Source organism: Phalaenopsis equestris, unplaced genomic scaffold, assembly GCF_001263595.1.
Source record: "Phalaenopsis equestris unplaced genomic scaffold, ASM126359v1 Scaffold000002, whole genome shotgun sequence".
Taxonomy (NCBI): Eukaryota; Viridiplantae; Streptophyta; class Magnoliopsida; order Asparagales; family Orchidaceae; genus Phalaenopsis; species Phalaenopsis equestris.
The window spans coordinates 77,560,300-77,578,975 of record NW_018164444.1 but is presented as its reverse complement, the minus strand read 5'-3'; the positions used below and the strand labels follow the sequence as shown (position 1 = coordinate 77,578,975).

The window sequence follows — 18,676 nt, the reverse complement described above, 5'->3', positions numbered from 1 at the left end:
CACAGCTAGCTTGAATTGCAGAAATTTGGTGGAAATGCTGCAATCTCGTCTTTGCTTTCTAGAATCAAATGCTCTGATAACAATTTGACATGAACTTAGACGAATTTTCACATAAATTAGGGTAACTAAATATTTTCTTCAATAACACAAAATAACACAATCCGAATACATAAAGATAAACACCAACAATTCGAGAGATAGACGATCTCTCACAAATCTTAACGCTAACACTTACAATTTGAAAGGGAGTCAATCTCCTCTAAACCCTAATCCTTAGGCCCAAGATAACAATCTTATAGCCTACCTAACCCTAAGCATAATAAGCCCTACTTATGCTTAACAATAATAACTAATAAAAGGCTCTCATGACCTAATCTATATATATGTGTGTGTGTATTTTAAACAACTATCTAAACACCAATAAGTTGAGTTTAACATTGAATTTTGAATACACCTTAATTCTAAATATTTGAAACCAAACGATCCCTAAGCCAAGCCATTTTCTATGCCCTCAGTTGTGGGATTGGTGGTTGCCATTTTAGCCACTAAGTATGCATATGGATGTGGGATTTTTATGATATGCTATAAGCATAAGGAGGTAACAAAATGTAAAAAGGTGTGAACCTTCCCCATAAAGTTGTATATGTATTAAGCTGTGCTAAGAATTATCCTGTTCATGCTCATTTGTTCTTTTACCTATTGAGCTTGAGCATTGTCATTTCTAGTTTGAGTTGAATTCAAGCTTTATTAATTATGTTTTGAATGATTTAGACATTTTATATTGCTAAACATAATTGCATTAAAAAATTTTAAACAAAACTAATGTAATTCACTCAATATTATTTATAGCATTTTTGAGGTTTAAAGGTTAATAAAGAGTACGAGTAGATTTCTATCTATTTATATGACTATTTGATTAATATTTTCATCATACTTCTATTTCTAGAAATATAAATCAAATTTAAAGTACATATGATGCAGGAAGTTTTTTGATATGCCATCATTTATATGGATAAATAAGATCAAATGTATTTGCTTGCATGCTTCAATGTACGATATTTCAAAATTATTCTATTAGTTTATATAACGATGAATAAGACATTTTAAAATTTTGTTAGTATTAAAATAGTAAGCTAAGATGATTTGGATTTTTAAATAGAAGTTTATTTTCATGAAATCATAGATTTATAGGTCAAACTTCAAAATATTCTTGGTCTAAACACTTTATTTATTCTTACTTGATATCAAAAGATGAAATCGTTCATAAAATTTTTATATTCTAATAATGTATTAAAAAACAAAAAACCAAGAAAGAATCACACCTCAAATTCATGTTGGCTTAATGAATCCTTTTTCTACATTTAGTTGCGTTGATTGCTAAATCATCTGTCAACGTTGTACAACACTTATTATCCAACTTCCAGTGATATTACAGTTTGCCATACAAATTTGGGTTTATTGAATTCACCTTTCATAAAAAATGATCACATTTTGGAAAGCACGTGATTGGAAAGAAAAGCTTTAGTTATTTTTTTGTTTGGTTTTAATTTTTTCCCCCTGTATCACTCTTTTTTCATATATAGGCATTATTCTCTAAAACATAACATAGTTTTCCACCCTATAACATGAAATTAGAGTCAAGTTAATACAACTCATGCTAGCATCTCCTGTCCCCTCCCTCGTCGGTCTTGTTCTATTCACAAATCTTATATGCCGTTGCCTAGACTTTTTTTATTCACCCACTCACTCAACTTGTGTTGCTTGCTTGGACCAATTAATATCACACTTACATCGCATGTTGTCTTTTAGCGCTCATGTTACTTTACTTTGCTACTTGTGCCCTTGCGGATGCTGGTTTACTTGCTTCAATACTTATATAGCGCCTCTTATTCCCACCAACCACTTGGAATTTTGTACTCTACCTAGCCTTCTTGCTTATTTGTATTGAGAGCTCTCGTCTTTGCTGGTGTTGCTAACACTAACTAATGCCCTAGCCAGTGCGTACGACCACTTTTGTGGCTCATCATTACTTTGTTTCATGCGCCGCTCTCTTCCCGCTTCACATTTGTCCTACTCAATTTTCATCACCTCTACGATTTGATTCCCACTTAAATTCTATACACATATCTTAATGTGGGGTCATGGCCTCTCCATCTATTCTTCTTGGGGTATAACCATCCACTATCAAATCAAATTTACTATCGACTATCTTCTATATTCAAGAGTTTTTCACTATCTTGTGACATGTTTCCCAGTCATGGCGGCAACATCAATTTTTTTTGATAAAAAACATCTAATTATATTGTTCTCACTTTGCTGCTCAATAGATTTGAACCATTTAGATTGTGTTTGATAGCATATTATTTATAGGATTTAACTATGAATTTAACTTAAATCCAGCCAAGAAAAAAAAAAAAAAACTAACACTATGTTAATTCCAATTTTCTCGCATTCTGTCTCTCTTCTTGTGTTCCATTATTTTAACGACGTAAATCCAAATTTATTAAATTCGATTGCTAACCTGATTTATTCTGCCGTTGCTCCTGAGCTCTTCTATTTAGATTTATCTGATTTGATAAATCATATTTAACATAAAACTAAGTGTAGCCAAACATCGCCTTAGTGTATTGTCTGGCATTTTTCAAGCCACTGTACTGAAAATGTAGGACTTCTTTATTTAATATATATTTAGGAAAATAATATTGATTGTGGCTGCATTGATTTTAAGAGGTCTTTTCTTTTTAACGACATATTTAACTTTCCATGAATATTATAGTGCCTTAATTTGTAAGTAGGATGAACTTCTTTAATACAAACCCTTTTCTTTTAATTTGAACCATTAAAAAAAATAAAATTAGCAATTTATTTTGCCGATTCTGTGTTTTTTCCTTCCTGCAACTTGTTTAATTATAGATAATGGTTGACTCTAGCATTCTAAACATTGCCAGTGCTCCCTTGTGCGTTTAACTGAGCCCTGCCCTCCTTAGCCATTCCTTGACCAATTTTCCCTTTCTATAGTGCATCATGGTGGTTTTCGTCGCCGTGACACGACTAACGACAATTTTGACCACGAGGGAAAAGCTTCTTTTTTCTTGATCTCATTCTGGCTAGGGCGGCCAAAAAAACCCATTATTTGCGAACAACTCATATTTGGCTTGTTAAGTAGTTTGTGTTAGACTTTTTGTTGCGTAAACGAGCTGAACACGAACAATTTTTTTAAGCTCGAATTATAACCGAGTCGAACACGAACAACTCTTTGTTAGCTCATGTTCGACCTGTTTTAACTCGAAAAAAAAAAAAGTATATAATTATTTATATAATAATATATTTTATATATTTATATGTAAGTTTAAGTTATAATAGCTCGTGTGGTAATATTGTTATGCACATTCTTTTGCATAGATTTAGTTCAAGTTCGAATCTAACACTCTACATCTATTTATTCAAATTAATTTTAACGAGCCAATTTTGAGCTGAACACGAACATGAATATTTAAATCTAAATGAACACGAACACACTGTTCGCGAGCCGATTTTGAACACGTGTAATTTCAGAGGAGCCGAACACAAGCTAAGCCCAAGCTCGGACTGTTTACAACCCTAATTGTGGCAACACTAGTCATCCCTCAGAATTGTCTCTCTATTTCTCATCATACTTCCACCTCCTCTCTAATGGTATTGGCACTTTCACCCTGAACTCTTCTTCTGGATCGACAATCTTTATCTCAACAAGATTATGACCGTCTCCTTCAACACTCTCATACATGTGTTTTTGTTTGTCATTTTGTTGTTTGGGATTGGTTGATACCGGAGTTAACCCAAACTACAATAGGAAAAAACAAATGTTATTACTAAAAACAAATAGATCGTTACAACCACATATAATTGGAAGGGAAATTACTATATAACAAGACAAATTCACACTAGGGCTTGATCCGAGAGTGGTGGAGGTCGGGCTAAGTGGTTGAGGAGTGATGCTAGGAGACTGAACTGGGCTGTGGGTTGCTGGGACAGCGAAAGGAGGGGCTGAAATTGCATTGGCGGTGAAGCAGAGGGCCTGGAACGACAGTGACAACAAAGGAGAGGGTTGGGACAGCGAGGGACAGCGAACGGGAAGGGTTGTGAACTGCAGCATAGCAAGAATGCTGTCCCGGTGCTGCGACAGCGAGGGGGGCGGGTGGAATGAGTGAAATAGGTGGCTGAGGCGGGACATATCTTATCAATATAAAGGTCATCAAGCACTATTATCTAATCAGTATAAAGACCATTAATTTTTCAGGGCATACTTTTTATAAAGTAACCATTATTACCTTTTTCAAAACTTTTTGGTCCATGTTATCAATGTTTTGCACTTGGAACCCATTGACAGAAATACTGCCTTCGTGCTTCCTCAAAACCATAAAAACTACTCAAGAGTCATACTATTTTTTTGCCACTCCATCATTTAGCCTCCCAACAAGTTTAGAATGATCCTCACGCTGTTTTTGCATTGTCATATTGCAGAATTTCTTTTTTATTCGTTGATTTTGCTATTTCCTTGATGTTTCCCTCGTTCTGCGCGAATCATTTGCTTTTTTTTGTTTTTTTCCCACTGTTTTGAGCCCAGCCCCATTGTCAAATAATATGTTGTTTTAACCCCGACCCCACAGCCAGATAATAGGGCCAGTTCTATTAAGAAGATTGTCAGTAAAGAAGCTTAGAAACAAGCATTACAATAATGGAGACTTGATGTTAGAGTGAGGAGGTGCATAAAGTTATCAAGGATTAAATTTGACTTCTATTGAGGCTTATAATGATTTTAATAAAACTAAATCTTATAAATGAGCAAGTGATTAAAGAGCTAATTTTTTATGATTTATTTAATAGGCGTGATCATTGGTGCTAAGAACTGAGAAGATGAGGTGCATAAAAAAACCTAAGGCAAGAACCGAGAGATGTAGATATTTTAATCAAGTTAATTGCATCAGAAGAGAAGATTATATAGTCTTGATTAAAGATGATGCTAGCGAAAGTTATTAAAATTAAATTGATTAATCACAAAATAAAATTTTTAATAAAGAAATCATTTTAGAAGAACAATAATCAATATTTTTGGATTGATCTAAAAAGTGACGGAAATTTGCTTTGAAGAAGATACATACATATCACAATTTGGATCCCTATGAAGACGAAACATTGGAGCTAAGAAAAGTGAAAATGAGATGCAAAAAAGAGCTAAGACATGAACTAAGATATGTAAGTATTTTAATAAGTTAAATGTGTTAGAAGTGAAGATGATCTAATCTTGATTAAAGATGATAATAATAGAAGATGGAAACATATTAAATTAAAAAAAAGGGAAGATGGAAACATTAAGTTGATAAATCATTTAAATAAAAGCTTTAATAGCATTATGTTACAAAAGCAACGATTGATTTTTTTGGATTGATTTAAGAAATAAGGGGATTTTATGATCATTCTAGGTTTCCTAGAAGGTGTGATAGAACACAAAATTGTGTTAGGGACGTTGGATTGTGATACATTCTTGATAAATTTTCCACATAAATTAGAGCTAACATATATTTTATTGCAATTACATCATACATTCAACATGAATACAAAAATAAGCACAAATAGTTCGAGAGGTTGGTGAGCTCTCTCGAATTCTACAATTCGAGGGTAGGAAGTCTCTCAAAAACCCTAACCCTAATACTCAAGACCCAATCTCATGCATAACTCCAATCTTAACATATTAGCCCTATTTATACCAAACAATAATAAATGATAAAAGAATAAATATTCTTATGCTAATAAAAGACAAAATTGTCTTTAGGCTAGACCGACGTAACAATATCCCCTCCCAAAAAAAACCTTGTCCTCAAGGTGGATAAAAGGAAACTGTTGCTGGATCAAACTCTCCTGCATCCTCTTTACACATTGTGAGAATTTTTAGTGTCTATTGCTCGCAACGGTGCCTTGGAGCAAACTTTTCGTTGCACTGACGACATAACCCTTTGCTCGCTTCTCCTGAATTTGTCTTTGTAAGTTGCTTAAGTTGACCCATAGACGGTCCCCCTAATTCTTTTCCTTCAGCGCCACCTCTTGAAATGACATTTTATGGGTTCTTAGTGTCGTTTTCGTCGAGGTACTCTTGTATAATTCTTTCATGGTGCTGCCTCTATGGTCTTCTCCATCTGGTCCTTGTCCTCCACCATCTGGGCTAGCTCCATCGTCTCCCTCAATCCCCGTGGTATCTACGGTCAGAGTGCCGCACTTATGTCTCGCTTTTGACCATTCGTGAAATTCCTCTCCAATACTACTTCAAAAATCCTCCTGAGTTGCCTCGAAAATAGCTCAAATTTCTCCCTATACTCTATGATAGTCCCTTCCCCAATTAATACAAAGAATTGTTCGTATGGATCTCCTTGTCGAATGGCTCGAAAACGTTCCAACAAGTAATTCTTAAATTATTTCACAAATGGATCGGTTATCTAGCTTCACTCTACTGAAAACACGCTAGGGCTTTCCCCTCCAAACATAATCATACTGCCATGAGCTTCCCCTCCCAATTTAGCTTATTCATCGCAAAATATTGCTCTACTTGCTAACCCATGTGCATCCTCCCCTTCTAAGTTTGGCATCTTTAACTACTTAACCCTAACATCTACACCCAACTTCCTCTCCCTTCCCTGTTTCCCCCCATGTATGTGATTGCCCGAACTCTCACCCATCAAGGTATTATCTGCTTTAGCAACATGACCTTAATGTTTTGCCCCGTTGATGTAACTTCCCAGGAGGTCATTCATCCAATAATTGCTTTAGCATGGGCACACTTAACTATAAGGTTTATAATGAAATTCCAATTTTTACACCAAAAGGTACCTCAATGTTTAAGAGTGCTTTAATTTACTAAGGGGTTTAACAATCTCACTCACTTAAGCAACTAACACTTCATACCTAGACTCATCCACTAGGCAGTTAGCATTCTACAAAAGAGACCCTTATAGATTTAAGAGGTGGCTCCCACTATGTAGCACTTTGTACCATCTTGGGTTCAAGAGGTAGCTCCCATGGCGTAGCATTTTGTTCTATATGTCACTTAGTTTCCATCTTTTGGCTGGTGGAATGCTTTGATACTTTTTTTGATAGCCCGAACTCTCACTTATTAAGGTATTGTTTGCTTTAGCCACATGACCTCGTGGTTTTGCCCCGTTGATGTAACTTCCCAGGAGGTTACTCATCTTATAATTGGTTTAGCATGGGCACACTTAACTTTAAGGTTTCTAATAAAATTTCAATTGTTACACCAAAAGGTGCCTCAATGCTTAAGAGTGCTTTTACTTAAGGGGTTTCACAATCTCACTCACTTAAGTAACTGACACTTCATACTCAGAATCATCTACTAGGCAGTTAGCATTCTAAAAGTGGCCCTTACAGATTCAAGAGATGCCTCCCACAATGTAGCATTTTATACCATCTTGGGTTCAAGAGGTGGCTCCCATGGCGTAGCACTTTGCTCTATATGTCACTTAGTTTCCACCTTCCTGCTAGTAGAATGCTTTGATACTTTTTGTGACAGCCCAAACTCTCACCCATAAGGGCATTGTTCGCTTTGGGCGCATGACCTCACAGTTTTGCCCCGTTGGTGTAATTTCACAGGAGGTCACCCATCCTACGATTGCTCTAGCATGAACACACTTAACTTTGGAGTTTCTAATGGAACTTAACTGTTATACCAAAATGCACCTCATTGTTTAAGATCAACTTCAATCTACTTAAAGGGTTTCACAATGTATGGACCATAAATCTCCTTTCTTCGATCATAGCCATACCCCATCTTAATTTCTCTCTTTTCTTGTTCATGCTTCTCCAAACCCCTTTTATAGTCCTCCATATTTCGGCCCAACCACCTCCCTCGAAATTCTCTAATCCACCCCTCACTGGAGCTCTCAGAGGAGCTTCTTAATGGTGGTTTTTTTTCTTCTCGTGTTCCTCTTGTTCGATCTTTTTTCCTTTTGATTTAGCCAATGAATGTACAATCAACCCTTGGTTAGGTTTGCAAATTGAACCGTCAGAGGAGTCATGAATTGCATCTCGATAAGCCTCCTTATCCTCTGCTCCAAGCGCTTGAATCAGTTTTCAATGGATGAAAATTTTTTATTGGTGGTTGCAAACCTTTCCTCTATCCTGGATTTTAGTTGGCTCACCTTCCTACAATTTCATTTTCAAATTAACTACTTTCTTAGCTGCCATTATTCTGTGAAAAGTTATCAATCACAAAAGTCAGAAACCTCTGTACACTGAAATGCCTTGTCAATGATTTTCGGATAGTTTGTATCATGTTTATGTCGCGAGATAGTAAACTATATTTGGCTTTCTTTGATTTGAGGCCCGCTCCAGTTGCACACCCACTTTGGAACAAGAGAAAGATGGGTGTTTTGAGCTTTTATACATCGCAACCTCGACACGACCTTCTCAGCTAGCTCAAATCGCGACTTCTTTTTGCTTCTAGGGCATACCGACGCTTCCAGATAGCTCCAATCGCGATCTCTAATTGTTTTACGTGATAGGCAAAAACATTGAATTCCTGCCGTCATTGGTTATACGCAGTCCCATTGGCGTCGACTTCCCTATACACTCAGATTGAGCGCTCTGAACAACGTGATCCCTTCCCGCGGTGGAGCTCTCAGAGGAGGTTTCGCGCGATCGGTGAACAAGGCTGCGACTCTAAACTGTGATTCGTGGTTCTTCTAGAAATCAACAACTCTGATACTAATTGATACGATTCTTGGCTAATTTTTAACAAAAATTAGGGCAAACACATATTTTATTGCAAGAACATCAAATATTTAATGTGAATATAAAGATAAGCGCCTACAATTCAAGAGGTTGACGATCTCTCCCAAATCCTACACTTTGAGAGGTAGGAAATATCTCCCATACCCTAAGCCTAAGACACATGACCCAATCTCATGTATAAACCTAACTCTAAACACATTAGCCCTATTTATACTAAAGATTAATGAATGAAAAGAAAAAAAATTCTCTTAGACTAATAAAAGACAAAATTGCTCTTAGGCTAGGCAAGTGTAACAAATTGATACTGCTAGTGGGGAGATGGACGACAATTGACAATTTGCACGAATGGTGATGGGACAACAAACCATAGGCGTCAAAGTTGCAAATTTCTGCAGTAAGCAGCTGTTGGAAGCGTGTTCGATGGCTGTTTGGCGGAAAACAACAAGCAAACGGTGAATCAGTGTGGTAAGGATGTCGAGGGGGATATACCACCTGTTCCTGGGCAAGCTACAAACACCCCCCTTGCAAAGGAAAGAGACTACAACACTCTAGAGAGCAAGAAATCAGAGAGTTACTCTCAAAATGCCTAAAGCTTAAGCTGCAATTCCAAGCAGCCCAGTGCATGTATATAGAATCTCCTAATAGGAAATAGCCTAATTAGAAAATAAAAACATAAGAAAGAACTAGAAAGGAAGGAAGCTAAGTAGGAAAAACAAAAAGAAAAATAAAACAGAAGAAAACAGTGGCATAGGATGCCTGCAATCGTGGGATCCGAACCCGCCGATATGGCGGCGCCGCACTGGGGAAAACTGCATTTGCATCAATTCATCTTTGAAGAAGGTGCATAAATATAAGGATTTGATCCGTTTGAGATGCATATATTGAGATTTAGAGAGTTAGAAATTGCTATAGTAGTTTAAATACTAAAATTTTAAAAGAATTTTGAAGACTAAGATGATGCCAAATGATTGAAGGATGAGTATTTTGGAATCAATTTTTAAGAACAATGATGTTTAAGATTGCAATAATTATAGATGAATCAAGCTTATAATGGTGCTATGAGAGAGTTACGGAATGTACATTTAGAAAATTTATGCCAATTTTAGAGAATTAATTTAATTTCATGAGGAAGGTTTATATTGAAGTGAATTTTTGTGTTAAGATAATTAATGCAAAAATATAGATGATAGATAATGGATCTCGATATTGTTTTTATTCATTTTGAGAAAGAGATCAAATAGCATTATAACTGTTTTGGTGCGTAGGTGTAAGTTATTCATAATAATTTGCGTAGTGTTTTCAAGATCTAAGGCAACATTCAATAGAAATAAGTAGAAAATGAGGATTCATAAAGCTTGTACCTAAATAGTTGTGTTAATGCTAACCATGAAGATACATTCAAATAGTTGGGATGAGTGATGGTGATTATACTGATGATTTGATAGTTTCACATGTGATTGGGTTTCATTTTTCTATTTTTCTTTCTGGAATAACTAAATAACATTCTTCTGTTTTTTATGGCATCGTACATCTAGATCATTGCAGTTTCCATTTTTGAAGTTCCAATTTTATTCGCTGGTATAAGGTTGGTGCTGATGTTATTTAGTTAACACATGCATTAATGTCGTAATGTGGGCTTGGAGTAATGGTTTGGTTTCTTTTACTCTGTTTTCAAGTCATATCTCACAGTAATATAACTAGAATGCATTAGTGTTATGATATGGACTTTGAGTAGTGGTTTTCTTTCCTTTTACATTATCTCGTACCAAGCGAATGTACATTTTTTAAATATTTTTGTTGTGTAGATCAATCCCTCTCTTAGACCTGACATTTATGAGAAACTTCCTTCACTTTTCATTGCCATTTTATTAGTTCGTTATTTACATTTTTTAAATATCTTTGTTGTGTAGATCAATCCCTCTCTTAGACCTGACATTTATGAGAAACTTCCTTCACTTTTCATTGCCATTTTATTAGTTCGTTATTTGCGTTATATGTTGATTCAGGTTGCAGTAGCTCTTTCACATGCCGCCATCTTGGAGGAATCCATGCGGGCGCGAGATCAACTCATGGATCAGAATGTCGCTTTAGATTTAGCACGGCGGGAGGCAGAGATGGCCATTCGTGCACGGAATGATTTTTTGGCTGTCATGAACCATGAGATGCGGACCCCCATGCATGCAATCATTGCTCTATCCTCCCTGCTTCTTGAAACCGAACTGACTCCGGAGCAACGTTTGATGGTAGAAACTATCTTGAAGAGCAGTAACTTGTTAGCAACACTAATAAATGATGTTTTAGACCTTTCTAAGCTCGAGGATGGCAGCTTCGAGTTAGAGGTTACAGTTTTCAATCTTCACACTGTCTTTAGAGAGGTAGTTATTTTTATATACTTTTTCATACTGTCTTCAGAGAAGCTGTATGTTTATTTTTATTTTCAAAATGTTCCCAACACTTTGCAAGGGATCATTTTAGTCTCATAATTTGTAAAAGTGCCAATTTAATCCCAGACTCTTTTAATGAGGGCTAAAATAGCTTTTCATGGGAACTATTTTAGCCCATATTAAAAAAGCGCTAATTTGACACTTTTATAGACACTTTACTTTTTTTTATTTCTTCCATAAGCAATTCAATTTTCTTCTAGTTTTGCTTAGCTGACTATTTTCTTATGTTAAAATATAGGTCGTAAATTTGATAAAACCAATAGCAGCCGTCAAGAAGTTGTCATTGATTGTGTTTCTTTCTCCGGACTTGCCGTCGTGTGCCGTTGGAGACGAGAAACGGCTTATGCAAACTATGCTTAATGTTGTTGGAAATGCTGTTAAATTTACGAAGGAGGGTAGCATATCTATTACAGCGAGTATAGCAAAACCTGATTCATTGAGAGATCCTAGAGACCCAGAGTTCTACCCCATCCCAAGTGACGGCCATTTTTATTTACGAGTGCAGGTTACGTAAAAGAAGTATTTGACGTGTTTAGCATATATGAAATTTCTTGAGTAGAAGCTTCTTTTTGTACGTTTCATACATTGGCTATATATGCTTCTTTTCTGGTACAGATCAAGGACACTGGTTGCGGAATAAGTCCGCAGGAGTTGCCACACCTCTTCACTAAATTTGCACATGCCCAAAATGGTTCTGACAAAGGTTACAACGGCTCTGGGCTTGGGCTTGCTATTTGCAAGAGGTAAGGCTCTATAGATGGGATGCTCCAATGCATAAATTTGGTAGGGTGGGAAGTGGAAATGATGGTTTTCATTTTCAGTTTCGGTTTTGGTTTTAGAGCCTTTTATGGGGTTTGGGTTTCCACAATTTCGAAGTCTTGATATTTTTGGTCCTTAGTTTTGCGTCATCGGTTTTAGTTTTGAACAATTTTTGAATGCCTTGTAAATTTAAAGATTTCTTCAATATGCATTTAAATTCTCTAAGAATGTTATTTTAAATGAAAAAAAGGTGTTTTTTTTTTGTTTTCATTAAATGACTTGTAGACAATATATAAATTGAAATATTTTTAAATTTGAATTATTTATTATTTTAAATTAATGTATGGCTATATGTTTGAAATAATTAACTAATTGGCTAGAATGATTCATGAGATTGTTATTTAAAATAATATAATTTACTTATTAATATTAGTGATGGTGATTTGGTAGTGTGGATTAATACTTAATAATGCATGTTGAAGGTTCTTTGTGTAACTTTCACGTAACAAATCACTATATTTTTATTGTTTAGGAATAAATTATGCATGCAATTCGTATAAGGACATGAAAGGATGCGATTTTCTCACCTAAAGACTTTTTTTTGGGCTGAAAATGAAAATAATCTAATATTTCGTATCAGTTGAGCTAAAACCACTGTTTTGAATTGGCTTTGGCTGATACAAAAAACTATGATAAAAGAAATTAGCCAATGTTAATCATCCCATTGCATTTCATTATTTTATAAAGCAATTTATTTTTCCTTGTTATAATTATTTTGCATCTCACAAAGCATGTCAAGCTATATGAATTGCTAAAAGCATTCTCCTTGTATTTTCTATATTGGAGTATATGAACGCTATAACAGTCAAAGTCATGTCTCTTGTAATCTTTCTAAACTGAAATTTTACTAGCTGCTTTGTAATTTTAGTGACTTTAAATGTCTTATTTTGCACAAAAGCCCCAATTATACATGAACATCAAAATGCTCTACCTGTATAACCTGACTTCTGCAAAATAACCAAGTTATAAATTTGTAGAGTTTTATCACATATCCTTTCAACTTTTTTTTGGTCATTTTCATACAACAATTGGATCCCTCATTTGCCTTTGAATAATCTTGGCATTTTACTTTTCATTCTTTATTTCTCCTCATCCTTCCTTTTTAGACAACAATTTACAATGGCACTATTTTCACAAATTTTAGTCTATAACGTGTGGGCTTCGTGTTTCAACTTATTGCGAGTCTGTTTCACTGTAAGTGATTGAGTGTTTTGATTTTGCTTCTAGGGTTTTATTTGGTTAAGATTGGATGAAAGTGAATTATCATTCTTGCAACTCACCTTTAAAAAAGTGAGAAGTTTTGGTCTTGATGGTCAGAAAGGCATCTTTTTATTTTTGCTTCTTTCTTTTAATAATAATAATATAATAATGATAAATTGGTGGGATGATTGGTTAGAATAATGCTTTCAATAGTAATAAATTAATGAAAAAAAATATTAGTGTGGGTCAATTTAAAACATACCGCAGCCCAAAAAACACAATAGAACTAAATAAGAAGTAATTTATTGTAAAATAAAAAACTCCCTTCAGAGTTGCGATCCAAATACTTCAAACACTCTTACATTAGACTAAATTGGCCTTAAATCATCTTTAACACTTTCAAATACATATAAAAATAGGATCTTAGCTTTTATGCAAAATAATAATGCACTGGTTTTTCACCTTCTTTCATTCTTTTTACCAGATTTGTGAATATCATGAAAGGACACATTTGGCTTGAAAGCGAAGGTATTGGGAAAGGCTGCACCACCATTTTCATTGTGAAGCTGGGCATCAGTGAGGATCCTGCGCATCGGTTTCAGCACAAATTATTACCCCCAATCCGAGCAGGCCAATCCGAAGCAGATGCTTTTGGTTCAAAACCGACGCCGACGGATTTGATTCCATTGAAAAATCGGTATCAACGAAGCTTGTAGTGAGACAAAAATGAGTAATTGAAAGCAGTTGGATCTGTGCTTGTACACTCGAAAATAAAGTTGGAAGTGAAGTGCAATTAAAAGAAGCAATTTTCTGTCATTCCAGATTTCCAGATTCCAGGGGTTGAAATGAAAAATGTGAGTTGAGTATTTACAAAGTTGTTCTGGGTTTACTGAACTATTGGAATTTATTGTGGGGCAGTTTTATTGAGTGAGTATCAAATCTGGAAGTGTGGTGTTTAGTATTAACTTAAGCTTACATGGAGTTAATGTTCACTATAAAATTTGTATGACATGTTTTATCTGCTGACAGGCTAAGGAGATTGATCCCGCTGATTAATAAATCAAAATTTGATGAGAAAAAGTTGTTTTGTGCTGTGCATCCATGATGCGTATGTTTATCTTTTACATTTTTTTTTTATGAAGTTTTGGCTATAGTTGGTTGCAGATTGAAATTTATCGTATATGATTATGATTTAGTTTAAATGCATTATGTGTGAATACGAACGTATCATTTTGAAGTTGAAAGGAAGGGATCAATGAAGAGATTATTGTCGACCGTGATAGAGAGACTCGAAAATGCGAGAAAGAGGAAAATCTGAATTCCTTCCATAAGGTTGATTCCAATGAAGAAGAGGATATATCACAATGCTTTGGGATTTAATATCAAAGGAGACCGATGGATGGAGTGACTTTTGGAGGACAAGGAGACATGGGAGTGAAGGTGGACTTATCGAATTTCTAGTGAAGAATGAATGCAAATGACTTCATTGAGTTGTTGCAAACTACGGAGAAAATTTTTTAGTATAAGGAGGTGCCAACTATTAGGAGAGAAGTTTGCTGCCATAAAGTTGAAAAAGAGTCTCTTTATGGTGGAAGAATTTGAAGAGAGACGGAGAAGGTAGGCACAAAATCACTGCTAGAGGGACGATGAAGAATGAGATGCAGATGAAATACTTACACCCATAGTACTATCAAGACATGTTCTTGAAGCTCCACTACCCACAACAGAGAGTTGACAGTGGAGGAGTTCACAACAGAGCTTGAGCAACTCATGATGAAATGTGAGTTGATAGAGCCATAGAAGTGCACTATAGCCAAACTTTTAGGAGGCCTGAAGCCAACCATCAACAATTTTGTCCAACTACAATCCTATTGGTTGTTGAGAGATGTTCAGATCTTGACATTGAAGTTGAAAAGATAACAAAGTGAGAGCAGACACCCACCTCAATATAGACAACCACCCATAGCTAAAGGTATTAATAAGGGCACACTCCTGGGGAAGGTGTGAAGACTGGTCAGAGGGATGATAAAACTGATCAGAGTGAGATAAAGCTTGAGAAGAGTAGCAAACCTAACATTGTTCCATCGAAGTAGTGCTTTAAGTGACATGGATATCGACGTTTCGCCTCCAGTTGCCCTAATAGCAGAGTTATGTCCTAACCAACCAGGGTGTAGTGGAGGAAGTGAGTGAAAAGGAGGTAGAAGAAGAGCAGTGTGAGAAGTATCAACTCCATGGAGATGAGGGTGAGATGTTAGTTGTGAAGAGGGATATGCAAACTGAACCAAAGAGAGAACTTTTGGCTGAGACATATCATAAGACTCAGTATAATGGGTTAAAAAACACCTACTCATTTATGAAGGAGGGGAAACATAGTTTTTTTGCCCATCATGGAGTATGAAGGAGCTGGCACTCACAATGTAGAGGAGACCTTGATCTCACATACCACCTTTCTTCAGTTAGCATGGGAGGCCCTAGTGGCAATGGCCTTAGTCACCCTAGAGGGGATTGAGGAGGAGACTGAGTTAACAAAGATGATACAACCACTACTAGCTTTAAGATGTGATGACTGAGAGTTTACCTGAGGGACTTCCGCCACTTAGAGACATTCAACATGCTATAGAACTTATCTTTGGATCAGTGTTACTTAACAAGCCTACTTACAGATCAAAATCAGCTGAGTATGAGGAGTTGCAATAACAAATGTGGGACCTTATTGCTAGAGGGTTAGTGAGGGAGAGCTCCGATCCATGTGTTGTTCTTTCTTTGATGGTGCCTAAGATGGATTGTTTGTGGAAGATGTGTATTGATAGTCAAACTATCAATAAGATCACCATCAAGTACAAATTTTCTATAACTTGCCTGAATGATCTACTGGATCAATTACTTGGAGCTATTAGCTTTTTCAAGATTGACCTACGTAGTGGATATCACCGGATTAGAATGAAACCAATGGATAAATAGAAGATTGCTTTCAAGACTAGACATGGGTTATATGAATGGACAATCATACCCTTTGGATTGTGCACCTAGCACTTTTATGCGGATGATGAATCGGGTGTTTAGGGCATATATTGAGAAGTTCGTAGTTGTATTCTTTGATGACATCTTAGTTTACAATAAATCTGAGGAGGAGCACTTGCAGCATTTGAGGAGGGTCTTTGAGGTTCTTTGGTTAGAGGAGCAATATGCCCACCCAGAGAAATGTCACTTCATGATAACATAGGCATGATTTTTGGGTTATATTATATTTCGTGTATTCATTCAAATGGACCCTATGAAGATAGAGGCTATTGTGAGTTGGAAACCCCACATTCCTTTATAGAGCTAATGCAGTTTTTGAGGCTCGGATCCTTTTATATAAGATTTATCAGGAACTTCAACTCCATTACAACTCTCTTGACAAAGCTCTTGAAAGGAGTGAAGTTTCAATGGATAGAGGCAACACAATCCAGCTTTGACACCCTGAAGAAGAAGGTGACTCGCGTCTCATTATTAGTGCTACCAAAATTTAGCCAGTTTTTCAAGATGGAATGTGACAATTCTAATGTGGGGATTAAAGTTGTGTTGAGTCAAGGAGGGCACCTCGTAGTCATTTTCAATGAGAATTTAAGCGACTCAAGGAAGAAGCAATCAACATAAGATAAGGAGTTCTATGTTAATGTGAGAGCTCTTAGTCATTAAAGTCACTATCTATTGAATAATGAGTTTGCCTTATCACATATCATGAGGCTCTGAAGTTCTTGAACAATCAAGGCAACCTAAAGGGCAAACATGCTTCTTGGGCTGAGTTATTGGCTTAATTTTAGTTTGTGCTCAAGCACAAGACACAAAGTTAAAAATTAGTAACAGATTCCTAGAGTCATCACCACTTACTGATCATATTCATGCAAGCTAAACTTGTGGGATATTAGGTGGTGAAGGAGATGTACGAGGTTGATGAGGAATTTAGTAAGATTTGGGATCAATGTCAAGAGAAGCTTGCAAGACAGTACAACAGATTTGATGGCTACTTGTTCCATTAAAATAGGTTGTGTTCCCATATGTTCATTATGAAAGTCAATCGTGTATGAGAATCACAATGGGGGATTAACAAGTCATTTTAGTAGAGACAAGACCCTCACACCAGGGAATTTTTTTTTTGGCCTGGAATGAGCTATGTCAGACAGTACAGAGTTTGTCACCTCACCAAAATCAAGGGGCAGAACACAGGGCTATATATACCATTACTAGTAATATAAGCTCAATAGTTGGGTGTTAGTATGGATTTCCATGTGAGACTTTTGAAGACACATCAACATATGAATTCAATGATGGCAGTGGTTGACATTTTTTCAAAGATGGGTCATTTTGGTACCTTGTTAAAGAAGACTGAATGCATCATATATAACTGTCTTGTATTTTCAGGAGATAGTGAAACTACATAAGAAACCAAAGACCATTACTTCTGATAGGGATGTCAAGTTCCTGAGTTACTTTTTGGAGGGCTTTATGGGGGAAGCTTGATACTAAGTTTCAATTAGCTCAATATCTCACCCACAGACAAAAAGTCAGACAGAGGTGTTGAGCAGGAGTTGGGAAATCTTTTGAGGTGCTTTATAGGGAAGAAAATCAAAAAATGGGAATTGATTCTAGCCTAATCTCTTAAAACAATTCTGTGAGTCAAGACTATAGGGCATAACTCTTTGAGATTGTGTATGGGAGCAACTCGCTCACCCCACTTGAGTTGGCACCATTCCTAAAGAGGTTAGTATGGATGATGAGGCTAGATTACAGAAGATTTAGAGGCTATATGAGGAGGATGGGAACAAGATCAAGCAGAACGAAGTACCATGAGCAATAAACAGGAAAAAATTGACTTTTCAGGAGGGAGATATAGTGGGGATTAGACTAGAGAAAGAGAGGTTTCATGTGGGATCTTTTGGGAGACTCAAATCCAGAGCAAATTGACTTTTCAGGATCCTATAGGAGCTTAATGACACATGATTGACTTACCAGGAGATGACAACATTTTTGATACATTCAACATGGCCGACCTAGATCCATACTATGAAGAGACATAAGCTTCAATGAATGAGGTTTAAACTCCCATAATCCTAAGAGGTTGATGCAGAGCGTGGATGTCTAGGATGCTTAGACTGGTTTAGTCCATTAGAAATTGCGGGTTTTCTGGCTCTCTAGGCTTAGGGATTATCCCCCGGTTGGATTGAGACCCACTTTTAGTTATCTAAGACTATATATTTACTATTTTTGGTGTTTAGGGTTTAGTTTTTGTTGTAATTTATTTTGAGACAACCATTAATATATTTTTCCCTCTACTTGTTGTATCTAGTGGTGCTTCGATAGTATCTTGGTTTCCAGGTGGTGTTTATTCTTCCCATACTTTTACCCCAACCTTTTCCACAATTTCTCACATCCCATTCTTGTTTTGCTTGTTG

At 36.1% G+C, this 18,676-nt stretch overlaps 1 protein-coding gene across 1 annotated transcript in view; it reads left to right on the top strand.

Annotated features, from left to right (window-relative positions):
• Positions 1–14,327, top strand: part of LOC110021328 (probable ethylene response sensor 1) — a 39,877-nt gene extending 25,550 nt beyond the window's left edge. The window contains exons 3-6 of the mRNA XM_020719779.1: positions 10,785–11,153; positions 11,461–11,727; positions 11,838–11,965; positions 13,726–14,327. Coding sequence (XP_020575438.1) covers positions 10,785–11,153; positions 11,461–11,727; positions 11,838–11,965; positions 13,726–13,957 — 996 coding nt within the window. The 3' untranslated portion in view covers positions 13,958–14,327. The remainder of the gene's footprint in view (positions 1–10,784; positions 11,154–11,460; positions 11,728–11,837; positions 11,966–13,725) is intronic.
• The last annotated feature ends 4,349 nt before the right edge of the window (positions 14,328–18,676 follow it).